This window comes from Conger conger, chromosome 13, assembly GCF_963514075.1.
Source record: "Conger conger chromosome 13, fConCon1.1, whole genome shotgun sequence".
Taxonomy (NCBI): Eukaryota; Metazoa; Chordata; class Actinopteri; order Anguilliformes; family Congridae; genus Conger; species Conger conger.
In genome coordinates, this window is record NC_083772.1 from 10,689,164 (window position 1) to 10,702,745 (window position 13,582).

At 46.1% G+C, this 13,582-nt stretch overlaps 1 protein-coding gene across 1 annotated transcript in view; it reads left to right on the top strand.

Annotated features, from left to right (window-relative positions):
* Positions 1-925: 925 nt before the first annotated feature.
* The window catches only part of robo2 (roundabout, axon guidance receptor, homolog 2 (Drosophila)), a 450,826-nt gene continuing 438,169 nt past the window's right edge, over positions 926-13,582 (top strand). Inside the window, exons 1-2 of the mRNA XM_061216243.1 lie at positions 926-1,031; positions 9,092-9,224. Of these exons, the coding sequence (XP_061072227.1) occupies positions 9,107-9,224 (118 nt within the window). The 5' untranslated portion in view covers positions 926-1,031; positions 9,092-9,106. The remainder of the gene's footprint in view (positions 1,032-9,091; positions 9,225-13,582) is intronic.

The window sequence follows — 13,582 nt, forward strand, 5'->3', positions numbered from 1 at the left end:
GCAGTTAAGAACATTTTAATCACAGGTTTGTGATCTTGCACCTTAGAGGGTTAAATGAGTTGCCCTCATTGGTTTTGCTCTTAACAAAGGCTAAGTTTATATGAGGTATAAGAGCCATATTGGCTCATGGTAAATGGCTGGCATTTATATATCCAAAGCGCTGTACAATTGATGCTTCTCATTCACCCATTCATACACGCACTCACACACCAACGGCGATTGGCTGCCATGCAAGGCACCAATCAGCTCATCAGGAGCATTTAGGGGTTAGGTGTCTTGCTCAGGGACACTTCGACACACCTAGGGCGGGAATCGAACCGGCAACCCTCTGACTGCCAGATGACTGCTCTTAGCCGCTGTCATGGCAGACCATGGCAAACATTAGCTACGTGCCTGATATGGCAGTGTTTGCTACATTGCCGTGTTAAATTAGCGGTCCTTTGTTTAAACGCTGTTGTAAGCGCAGCGGCTGGCTATTTCACAAATGCGCAGAAGTGCTTGGTCTGCAGGCAGGAAGAGGTGAGCTAAATCAGGGCTCACAAGAGGGACACGGAGCCAAGCAGGTCCTGGGAGTGAGGAATCAAATCAGTTTAATTAAGTCTGTTGAGATGACAGAGGCTTTTACTCCACCCGTATTGGATTACCAGGAATGCAACCTCCTATGACAATCTGCATTATCCAGGCAATCTCTCTCTATTCCCCCCTCTCTCTTTCCCTCTCCCTCTCTCTCTCTCTCTCTCTCTCTGGCTTTGCAGATGGGCTGTACTTGGACTGTACTTGGGCTGTGGGGGGGCTTTGCCAGTTGTGTGTGTGTGTGCGAGAGAGAGAGAGAGAGAGAGGGAGAGAGAGAGAGGGGTAGAGAGCGAGCGGGAGGGAGTGAGGCAGAGAGAGTGGAAACTCCAGGCGCTGTTAGGCAGACCGGCGGTTCGTCTCACTGCCTCTCTCCTCGTAATAACTTGCTCTCTGGTTTGTGGGATATACGGCAGGGAAGCAGAGACTCGGCTGTGGCTGGAGGGGGCCCACAGACGAAGGTAAGCGATGGGAGTAGGAGGGGTGGCAGTTTATGTTCAGGGCTGGCTGTAAATAGCAGCCCTGGAGAAGTGGGAGGCTGTGACAGGAGTCGTTGACTGCTTGAGGAATCCCGTTTTTCACGTGCTGTTGGGAGAGGGGAATGTAATTGAGACAGCTGGGTATGGTTTTTGGGTAAGGTAGCACTAATTAACTTCTCGCTCTATCTCAGAGCTGGAGAGAGAGGAACATGATTGAGACAGCTGGGTATGGTTTTGGGGTAAGGTAGCACTAATTAACTTCTCGCTCTATCTCAGAGCTGGAGAGAGAGGAACATGGTTGAGACAGCTGGGTATGGTTTTTGGGTAAGGTAGCACTAATTAACTTCTCGCTCCTCTCTCTCAGAGCTGGAGAGAGAGGAACATAGTTGAGACAGCTGGGTATGGTTTTTGGGTAAGGTAGCACTAATTAACTTCTCGCTCCTCTCTCTCAGAGCTGGGGAGAGAGGAACATAGTTGAGACAGCTGGGTATGGTTTTTGGGTATGGTAGCACTAATTAGCGCGTTTCCTCCTGTGTTTGTGAGCTTAGGTTCTGTACCACAGTGACAGTTATACCGCCTCCCCTCAGACACAAGGCTGTGCTACTCTGCTACAGTTTCAGGTGAGGGTGACACCTTAAGCAGCGGCCTCACGAACTTCAGGCCAGGTGCCGAGGGGAAATAAATTAAACCGCAGTTAAACAGCGTGGCGCGTCACGACCGCACGATGGATGTCCCGGAGGTGAAACATCTGCTCCCAAAAAACTCTTCTTCCCCCCCCCCCCCTCTCCTCTGCAGTGCAGGTGCTGTTAATGCTTCCCCTTAAAACATGCAGATCACTAGAGAATGGGCTGGAGGAAGAGAATGCTCTGCAAAGTGCACTTTATGACGTGTGCAAAATAAAAATCCCCCCCTCCCATCAGCAGGTGTCATTGCGAGATGGTTGGTTTGCGAGAGATGCAGGGGTCAGAGTTGCAGGGTTTCCAGTTGCTGATAATGGAAGTGCTTTTATTGTCGTTATTGTAACCCGTCCCCGGTTCATTTCTGTGGTTTGGTTTAAGCTCTCCCTCGCTGTTGCGGCGTGTTGCTGTGTCAAAATCTTTCATTGGCTTGCCATGGTTTATGCCGCGGTCCAGTCACCAAAGCAATGACTGCACACCATTAATGTAAAGCACTGGAGCAACAGAAGCAGGTACTTAAAAACATGAAATGTACTGTGCTGGGTATAATTACACACTGGAGTAAAGCAACAATTAAATGGCGAGGGGGAGGGGGGGACTCTGATGGATGCAGTGAGGGGCTTGTGTCAGTTACCAACCTGTAGGGGGAAAAAAGAGGCAATAATCTGTTTTTGAGGACATTAGGCTCTAAAAGCTTTTTTTAATGCAAGTCCCCTGTTGTGAAAATAGCACACACTCAAATGGTTAGCTCACAAACTGAGCTGGTTTGGTGTATGATGGCACGCTTGTTTGCAGATAAACCTGGCCCTGGACTTACTTAGTCAGTGATGTTTCTTCCCCGGTTGGCTCATGATTGCTCCTGCATAATTGCTTTCTGACGGCACGTGTGGGCTTAATCCAGGACCGCAATATGGTGCACACACCGTAGTGCTTACACAAACACCGTAGTGCTCACACTCACACACACACACACACACACACACCGTAGTGCTCACACACACACACACACACACACACACACACCGTAGTGCTCACACGCACACACAAACACACCGTAGTGCTCACATGCACACATACACACATACACACACACCGTGGTGCTCACACGCACACACACACACACACACACACACACACCGTGGGGCTCACACGCACACACCGTGGGGCTAACACACACACAAACTCAGTGGCACTCGCACACATACACACACCGTAATGCTCACACACACACACCACATGGGGCTCACACACACACACACACACACAGTGGGGCTGACACAAATACACACAGTGGGGCTCACACACACACACACACACACACCATGGGGCTCACACACACACCGTAACGCTCTCACGCACACACACACCATGGGGCTCATACACACACACACACACACACACAGTGGGGCTGACACACATACACACAGTGGGGCTCACACACACACACGCACACACACCGTCCCACTCACACACACACACACAGTGGGGCTGACACACATACACACAGTGGTGCTCACACACACACACACACACACACACACACACACACACACGCACACACCGTAACGCTCACACACACACACACACACACACACACACACACCGTCACACTCACTCTCACACACACAGTGGCGCTCACGCACCATGGTGCTCACACTCTGCTGAAGATGCTTTGTTCAGGACCCTGGACAGTGGCGTCAGCTCGGCCCGTATTCCTCCACTGGAGTCCTCCCGCCGATCATTACTGTGCTGCTCTTTCTTCTTCTTTGGTCTTTCTGCTTTTGGGTGAAGCACGTGATGTCAAGCTGCCAGATCGGATGGGGGGACTAATCTCTCACAGGTTGCGGCATCAGGACGGTCGGAGCGTGTTGATCTTCCGGGAAACGGCCGAGGGGGAGAAGAATAACACAGTGAATAATGCAGCCTCACCACCGTCACACACCACTCTCCAATCTGCTTCTCCTGGGCCGGCGTCCAGCAGGGAGGGGCCAGGCACGGTCCGGCCGCCCTGCCTCCACCTGCATTATTAATTACACTTAATGGAAAATGTAATGAAAACAAATCTGGCAAATGTAGATTTATGCTCGGGGGGTCGCTGTGCTGTGAACCAGGGCTGAGGCTACGCAGGCTGCAAGCTCTGCAGTTTGGGTGGGGGCGGGGGGTATAGCAGAAACCCTCTGGGGTTAATGGGTGCAGAATTCACTTGTCTCTGGTGATGGGGTTTGGGGAAGTGGTATTTGGGGAAGTGTTCGGTGTAGGGCGCTGTTTTTGGGGTGTGGGTTGGATGATTTGTAGGGCACACAGTTTGAAGATGAAGCCTGTCAGGGTGGGGCTTAGTGGATATCTCCTTAAAACGTCTGTTGTTCAATCTTACGGAAGGAGCTGTGTAAGACTGCAGTGTATTTGCTGAGAATAATCCAGAAGCTATATGCACAAGATTAAGCGATAACCCGAAGTTGTCATGAAAGGTTGAATCCATGAATTTAGGAAAAAAAACAAAAACGTAGGTGACCAATGATCCTTTCTGTCCTGAAAAGAAGTCAGTTTGGTTGCCCACAATGCAACATTTTTTCTCATCAGGTTTTGCTCGTGTTTTTGCTTGTGATCTATTTCCTCCTCCTCCGGTTTTGTGTCTTTCCCTCTTTCACCCCTCTGACCCTGCGTTGAGTTCTGTTCTTGCCTTTTAATTACGACCCTTTGTTGAGTTACAGCACAGGAGCATTATCTGTGGGCACTACACTCGTGTCCATCAGAGTGCATTCAGTCGAGACGCATCCCGGATTTACCGCGGAACGACAGACCGAGAGTGAAAACACCAACGTCACGGAGATTTCATTCACAGTTGGTGGAAATTAATATTGAGGGAAATTACGGAGCCTGATTTGAAAACCAATTATATGGATTAAAAGGGCACGTTGGAGCTCAATACTCAAACTATGAGTGGAATTGAAATGAAAGCCAGACAAAAGAGAGTTTCAAAGAAATTCATATATTGAGACTGTTTTTGTGGGCAACTATGAAGCCATTTTGGCAGCTCTGGATGCGGCATTTTCAGGATTGAGCTCATAGTGCTGTTTTGGGTGTGATGGTTGTCATTTTGACCAGCGCTGTCTCCAGGTGCCACCAGTTTGAGCTGGACAACAACTGTGTTTTCTTCCACCAGAAGTGCCGGATATTTCCCCAGGCCTTAGGACCTGTGTACGCCGGCACCTCTAATGACCATACCGTATGCAAATGCGGGTCCATGCTTCAGCGTCTTACTTACGGGCGGCAGAGGAAAAGGAGTTGGAGCGATGCGAGGGAGAGCCTATCGATTTTCCTCCCCGGCTCCTGGAACCTGCTGTGAATGGGGAGTGTGACTGATAGCACTTAGCCGACTGCGACTCGTGCTGTACATCGGTTAAGTGTCGGCCCGCACCGCCAGTTGCCAATGAGGCCAGGTTTTTTTTTTTGACCAGCCAGCGTGTTTAGTACGCTAGGCTCATGACCAAGAGGGCCGAGGGCCTGAAATGTTCAAGTGAGGCACTGGATCTGCTGCGCTTTGTTACTGCATTCTGGTGCCTGAACCATGTGGGTGATCATCAATCGAAGGTTTCAAGGGTGCAATAAAAAAATAGATAAGATGCTAAGCTAACGAATTAGTTGGTATCCATCAAGGGTCTGTAGGCGTTCTGTGTGTGTGTGTGTGTGTGTGTGTGTGGTGGGCTGTGTGTGTACAAGCGTGCACATGCATATTAGTGTGTGAGAGAAAAAGAGACAGAACACATTATCTCTCATTGGAAAAATTACTACAATGTATAACGACTATTATTTTAAGCAACTATTAATATTCCTGCCACTGACAATTTTAAATACAGGCAGCCATACACATCACACCACACATCAGAGCCAAAACATAACCAACATCTTTCTTAGGTACACTTCTCTGTCTGAAAATGTGTGTCATCTATTTCTGCAAATCTGTTTGTATTTCTTCATAGGTAAATGTTTGTCCTTTTCAGCTGATTAATTGGAGGGAAATTAAATTATGCACCAGTAGTATTTGCTCTGTCACATTTATTAATAGAGCAGCAATTATGCATATTTGCTGTTTGTGCATTTTCACTTAAATTCAGGTTTACCCTGATTAGAATATATTCATTGTCTTTGTCATTGTGGCGTGCACAATACATTGCATACTTGCATATTGTGAATGTGTTTGCGTGTACACGCACACGCGCACACAGACACACACACACACACACACACACATACATACGTGCATACTAGTGAGGTAGTGAGGAGAAGAAGGGAAGCGCTTATGAACACCCATATAATTGGTTAGTTGACACCAGACTTTGGTATTCTACAGTAATACAGGTTTTTTTTAATTTTTTTTTTAAGAATATCCCATACTTGCTTGATTGGGTTCTGTCCTATACGTGATACTAAAACTCTTTGCATTTTAATAGATCTCTATGGGGAATTGGGGGATGGGACTAGATTCATCTGTAAATTATGCTGATATAGTGTATAGCACATGTGTTGGCTAAATGGTTTTAAGTCATCAAGGATCCATGGTAAATGAGCCTCAAACCACTGTGCTGCTGTCAGATATGCAGTAGATACTATTAGAATTGTTTCTCCTGAATATTGTTTCCATTGAATTCAACAGAAATAAATTGTCAGGAGAAACATTTATTGTAGTATCTACTGCATATCTGGCAGCAGCATGGTGGTTTCAGGCTCATTTGATACCTTGGACCCTTGATGACTTAAAGCCATTTAGTCAACACATGTGTTCTATGCTGTATCAGCTTAATTTACAGATGAATCTAGTCCCACCCCCCAATTCCCATAGAGATTCATCCAAATGCAGTTTTAGTATCGTTTCTAGGACAACCTAAAAATAAGATATCCAGACTCTGATGATGTTGATGGGTCACAGACATCAAGAAGTCGTGGGAGGCTATGCAACCAAATACAAAACATGACTCTTTTATTTGACATTATGTTAATTTGTCTCAAACATTGAAATGGGGACTACACATAAAAAGTGCTGTAAATACTACCAAACCAGAATGTATAAAAAATATAATTTAATAACAGCTCTGTGTCGCTGCTTTGTCCATTTAAGAATTGTTTGATTACAAACAGAGAAAATTTAATATTAAATCAGAAAAAGCAGAAGACAAGGTGACCCCAAACTTGTGAATGGTAGTGTATGTTTGTGTGTGTATGTAAATATGTGTGCTTATACTAGAAACCTTTTTGAATTGTTTGAGTATTTACATACAGTATACTATTTGCATGTTGTTTCTGTGTGTGCGTGTGTGTGTGTGTGTGTGTGTGTGTGTGTGTGTGTGAGAGAGCGAGAGAGAAAGAAAGAGAGAGGCAGAGAGATTGTGCTTGTATCAGCAGCACCTCCCCTGGGAGTGTCACAGACTTTTTTTTACAAAGTAATAAGATGCATAATGTGTGCACATGAGTATGTGTGTGCATGTGTGTGTGTTCATGTGTGTCTTTGTGTGATTTTCAGTGTGTGTGTACAAAGCGTATGCCTGTTGTTGTGTCTGCTTTGTGTACATGTGTGTATGTGTATGTGTGTGTATCTATGTGCATGTGTGTGCATGCTTGTGTGTGTGTGTGTTTCTGTGTGTGTGTATGCTTGTGTGTGTGCGTGTATGTGTATGTGTGCATGCTTGTGCGTGTATGTGTATGTATATGTATATGTGTGTGTGTGTCTGGCTTATGTGTGTATGTGTGTGTGTATCTATGGTATGTGTGTTTGTGTTTGTATGTGTATGCTTGTGTGTATGTGTATCTATGTGCATATCTGTGCATGCGTGTCTGTGTGTGTATCTATGTGCATGTGTATATGTGCATGTGTGTATGTGTGTGTATCTATGTGCATATGTGTGTGTGTGTGTGTATGCTTGTGTGTGTGTGTGTGTGTGTGTATATCTCTGTGCATGTGTGTGCATGCATATGCGAGTCCTTGGCTTCATCGCTTGCTGGGATTTAACTGGAAATTGAATTTCCCCCAGACTGTCCCAGCTCAGAATGGGCACGTTTGTGCTCATCTGGGGGGGATTTAGCCACATTTTCCTGTAATGCGTCCAATTTTCTCCACTTTCCTTTCCCCCCTCTCCCACATAATCTCACCTCCTGGGGTATGGAAGCGTTTAGTATAGCTTCTCACCTTTCACCACAAACAAAAGCCAGCTCAGCAGGGAAGAGGAAATCGTCTATCACTTTAATGCCGCTCTTTGACACGGGAACGAGTTTTTAACTGCAGATCTTAAAGGCGCTTTCTCTCACCAGTTTCATATTCGCTCTCCTTCCCACCAGCACGGCTTTTAAAACAACTCGGCAGCTCCCGAAAGAAAAATGCCACTGCCTGTTTTAAACAGATCGTAAGAAATTTACACACATCAACTTCAGCCCGTGAGTTGTTTAGAAATGAGAATGGATTTTCTTTGGCCTGTGGAGGAAGCGCTGTGGCTGCCTTTGGTGATGCTGAAGCTCGTTCTTCATTAACAGAAAGCCCGAAGTGGGCCAGTAGGTGTTGCAGAACTGGCAGGGAAAGTTTGGCTGGTAATGAACAAAATCTAATTTATTATCTGATGTCCATCTACTGGGCTCTGCAATTATTCCAAGCGGCAAATTCTGCCAATTTTATACTTAATCTGCAATCTATCTGCCGAGACATTTCATACACTCTGATCATGCTGAAATAATACGTCATTAAGTATAACAGTAACACCATAAATTTAAGCCCGGAGCCTGCCGTTACAAACGTATCGTTAAATTTTGATGAATTGTTAGTTCATAAAAGCTTTGTGTTTAATGAGCGGTTCATTCTGGCTGGAGACTAATATTTAGTACCGTTACACTTGCTGAATTACAAAAGAAGGGCTGGAAGACTAATGTGTTTTCAGGGACGGGCGTGCACCGTTGAATCAGAACTCCCTGGGTTTAAATTAAACATTAGGCGGTTGGGAAAAAGCTCACAATATCCATTTTCTTCAAACTTTCAGTCTTTTTTCTGCACTTGAGTCTTGGTTTGATTCACTTGTTGCATAATGTTCCATTATTTCAGCATAATACCCCCAGGCTCTAAGTTCCTCTTATGTTTCCTTCTTGGCATCAAAGAGCTGTTATTAATGGCCTCCTACCATCTCTCGCTACCTTCTCTGTCACTGCATTCTTTCAGTTGAATGCAAAGTTGTTTGCTACAAGCAAAAACTTGTAGCAAAGCCTCATCATGGAAAATGGATATTTTCAAATGCATTTCAGTTTAATGTGGTATTTTTATTATCCGGCTGAAATCCACCTTCATTGCGGAGTTAATGTGTGGCATTTGACCCTTGACCTCTGTTTCAGGCCCCGACGGGCGGGATGGCTGCCAGGCGCGTCAGCGTGGGACCTGCTGCCCTTCAGCCCGGGACTCTCCTCGCCGTCATGTTCCCCATCGTCCTCTTCCTCAGCGCCCAGACGGTCAACGGCCAGGGTCAGGGTAAGAGCCCAGGCATTTCTGCTGCTCCGGCGCTGCCATGGCAACGCGGGGGAACGGTCACATGACTGAATTCACTCACTGGTTTGTCGTTTTTGGGATTCAGCTTCCAAAGACATTTCTGGGACCGGGCCAGCGGTGGTTTTAGCTCAAGCCTGCCTGTGTGGTTCGTGTTAATCATCTGCCCACCTTATGGCAGTCTGGAATGTGCTTGGATTTCTTAGGATGACTTAATGGGGTTTATGCTTCTCCTTGTTAATTTCTCTTTCATCAATTGCGTTGTGCATCTTCATTTTTGTTCCCGTGCGATTTTCAAATGGGTCCCAGTGAATAAACACGACGTGGTTTGTAAGCGTGGTAGACTGGATGGCGGGGCGGTTCCTGTCAGAATGGCACTGCGTTTGGTGCCAGTCTCAAACCCTGTTGCCCAGGGAGACGAGCCTTCCATGCCCTCTGCTGTCAGCCATCTTCTCCAGCTCCCACCGTTCTCTCCAGACAGGCTTATTTATGGCAGGGTCTGACACACATACACATACACACACGTACACATGCACACACACATAAAATACGCATGCACACACTTCACCTTGCCCTTAGTCAAAACAATGGGAGAAGTTTGCCATTGTTTCTGCGCTGCCAAGTTTAGAGGAGCGGATTGAAGGAGCTGCAAGGTTAATGTGTCCTTTGCGTTGAGGGGCGGAGGAACAACAGTGAGGATTTTAACATTCTGCTCTCATAGATGGGGCCCTGATTAATGGGACTGAAGCGTGGCACATGGCGGAGTAAAATATACCGGGGAGAAAAGACGATGGGGGAGGGGGCGTGTGTGGGAGGGAGAGAGAACCGGAGAAAGAGAGAGAAGCGCTCCGTTCTGAGTACACTTGGGGAACAGAGAAACACAAATCCCCCAGATACACACAGAGCCTTAGACGTGCGGTACAACGGCGCTGCTTCAGACGGTACAAGAGTCAAAATCCCGAAGAAACACAAGGAACGCACACTGTGGAAAAGCAGCAGGAGTCCCAAAAACACAGACAGAAACAAGATACAAATGCTACAAGATACAAATCCAGAACAGCCACACACTGAGACACAGACACGGAGACACAAACATTGGGACATACTGTACGAGAGAGACACCAACCACTGACGCTAAAGGGATAACAGAGATGCAAAAGAGGGATAAACCCCGAATTAGAGATAGATAAACTTCAACTCAAGTAAGACCCAAGAACTTTGAAACAGAAATGAGGAATAAGCAGGCGCACATGAAGCAGAGAGAGGCAGAGATGGACAGGGCGGATGCAGCAGTGAGGCACACAGCAATAAACACAGGGAAACGGGGACAAACAGCCACTTTAATCATCCAGTTATGTCATTTGGCTTCTGCCCGTGACAGTGCAGAGCCTGGCGGCCCAGAAGGGCTGCTACCAGAGGAAATAAATGCAGTTACGCTCTCATTGTGATTGATTCTGAAATGCGGCTTTCCATCTGATCTTCAAACAACCTTCAGGATGAGCTTGGATATTCCAAACTCTTTAAAAAAAAAAAGAAAAGAAGAAGCTATGATTCATTGCCGGGAATCACGGGAGTCTGGGCCGTGGAGACGGCTCCATAAAACCTGCGCCGAAGCGCTTGTGGAGTTTGGTCTTTTACAAGGACGGTAAATTGTATTGGGGCGGGGGGGGGGTGGGGTGGAGGGGTAGGAGCTGCAGAACGTAAAGGGCCTTCATGGTCCTATAATGTATGATGTTCCATGAACCAGGTTCGCTGGTATGTTTGTGTGACCTTTTCCCGGGTGTGGCGTTATCGATCTGTGTGCGGGCGAGCCGGGCGTACGTGGCGTGTGGCACCGGGGGGGAAGAGGTGCAGACCGGGGGTGGGGGGAGGGTGTATTGGGCTCGGGATGTTTGAGGTTGGCTGGATTCGCCTACGTGACCGTTCCCTGGATACCACCCCGGCTGTCGCAGCTGGAGCGACAGCGGGGGCCGTGGGGGGGAGGTTAACCGCGTTACCGCAGATCTGTCTTCGTTACCTGCGCTCGCCTGGCTCCACTCTGCTCTGCGCCCTCTCCCTGCTCCGTGCTCGTAGGGGGGGCCCCCTCACTGACCTGCTGCTCTGCGCCCTCTCCCTGCTCTGTGCTCGTAGGGGGGGGGGCTCACTGACCTGCTGCTCTGCGCCCTCTCCCTGCTCTGTGCTCGTAGGGGGGGGGGGCTCACTGACCTGCTGCTCTGCGCCCTCTCCCTGCTCTGTGCTCGTAGGGGGGGGGGCCTCACTGACCTGCTGCCAGGCCTGGGGCCGCAGGAGGGGTCACCCCTGTCTCCGGGCGATGGCACCGACCCGTCTTGACCCGTCTGGCCTGGAAGAGACCGCCCCAGACAGACGCGAAACTAAAAACCATCACTGACAGCCACGGCACGCAACCACTTTACCCCGCTGTCCCTTTTTTTTTGTGCGGTCTATTACTTTTAGGGAGAGAAACCCTTAAACATGCATTAATCTGATCAGTGCTAAAAGCTTCTATATTCAGGTAAAAAGGTGGCCACTTACAATGAAGCTTCTGCTTGAATGTTTTTTTTCTCTCTCCTTTGCTGCTTGTCCGTCTGTATGGACTGAAATTGAATATATAAATAAGATATTTTCTTCCTTACGTTATTACCCTCTGGGAGATGGTATTTGCCTTGTACCAAACACACTGTGAACTGTGCGTATAATCAGTCGATATTTCATTCTCTTCCTGCTCAGAATAAACGTTTGAATGGTTTCATGGTACATTTCAGGGTATATGTGACATGTGACATATATGGGCAACATTTGGGGGTCCTTCAGTATCTTTCTTTTGCTGTTTTAATGGTTTACTTCCAGTGGCTGAAAGTCCAGGTTCAGAAAGTAAAAGTCCTTTGTTACACTTAAGTTTGTCCAAACAAATCTTTTCTGACTTCTGCTACAGTAATCTTTTTATTTATTTATTTATTTATTTTTGCCCTGGCCAGTATATTTCTTTTTCTGGCCTGCCCAGCAAAATTATTTTTGGTTCTTTCTCTTGTCTGTAATGGATTTACCTGCTCTGAAAATCCTGCTTACGTAGACCAACATTTCTGCAAAGTAAACATTTTGCAGAAAATAAATGCTGCGATTCGTAGTTTGAGAAAAAGTTAATAAGTGATTCAATAGAGTTACAGGTTGGGATTTTGTATATAACAAAAACATTGAATTTGGTTATTAGCTCACTGTCTGTAAACATTTATAATCGAGTAAACGATTCCAGTTTTATTTGATTTTACAAACAGTTTGATATTTGTCTTGTGAAGCTGAACTAAGTGTCTAGACTATTAATGCAATTTACAAATTGGCCAAAATTTCAGAATACAAATGAATGATGGTAATGAATTGATGTGGAGCTGACAGCAGGATACTCCAGGTGAAATCTGTACTGCCTACAGGAAGAGCATGGAGAAAGCTGCTGTGTTATAAGCATCCCTGTACCACTGGGCCAATCAGCACACATTAATGAATAAATATGATAAATTATATATACAGTATATAATATATTGTATGTGTTACTGATGTATTGTATGTGGACACATACACTCTGTGAACACTTTATTAGACTAAAATGTAAAATTAGGTTGACCTGTACACCGGCTTGTCAATACAAATATTTAATCAGCCAATCTTGTGGCAGCAACTAAATGCATAAAAGCATGCAGACATGGTCAAGAGGTTCAGCTGTTTTTCAGACCGATTGTCAGAATGGGAAAGAAATGGGATCTAAGTGACTTTTACTGTGGAATAATTGTTGGTGCCAGGCAGGGTGGTTTGAGTATCTCAGAAACTGCTGATCTCCTGGGATTTTCACACACAGCAGTCTCACCTACAACAGTTTGCAGAGAATGGTGCGAAAAACAAAAAATATCCAGTGAGCAGCATTTCTGTGGGCAGAAATGTGTTGTTAATGTGAGTGGTCAGAGGAGAAGGGCCAGACTGGTTGAAGCTGACAGGAAGATGACAATAATGCAAATAACCACACATTACAACAGTGGTATGCACTTTATACCTAATAAAGCGCTTGCTGAATTTATATCAAGCTTTCGCATTCCACACTGCTGTTATTTAAAAGAAGAAACTCTCATCGTATGTTCTGTGGTAAATGTGTTTTTTTCCTTTCATTATTGATTGGAAAATGGATCAATTAATTAAATCTTTAATATGAGTCCATACTGAAGCATACAGTCTCAGTACTCAATGATGAATAATAATTCATGGTGTGTTTACCTGTAATTGTTGCTAGGCAGCCGGTGATGCTCTTTATGCCTCAGTGATCAGTGAGGGAGAAAAGACTAAATCTTTCTTGATTAATG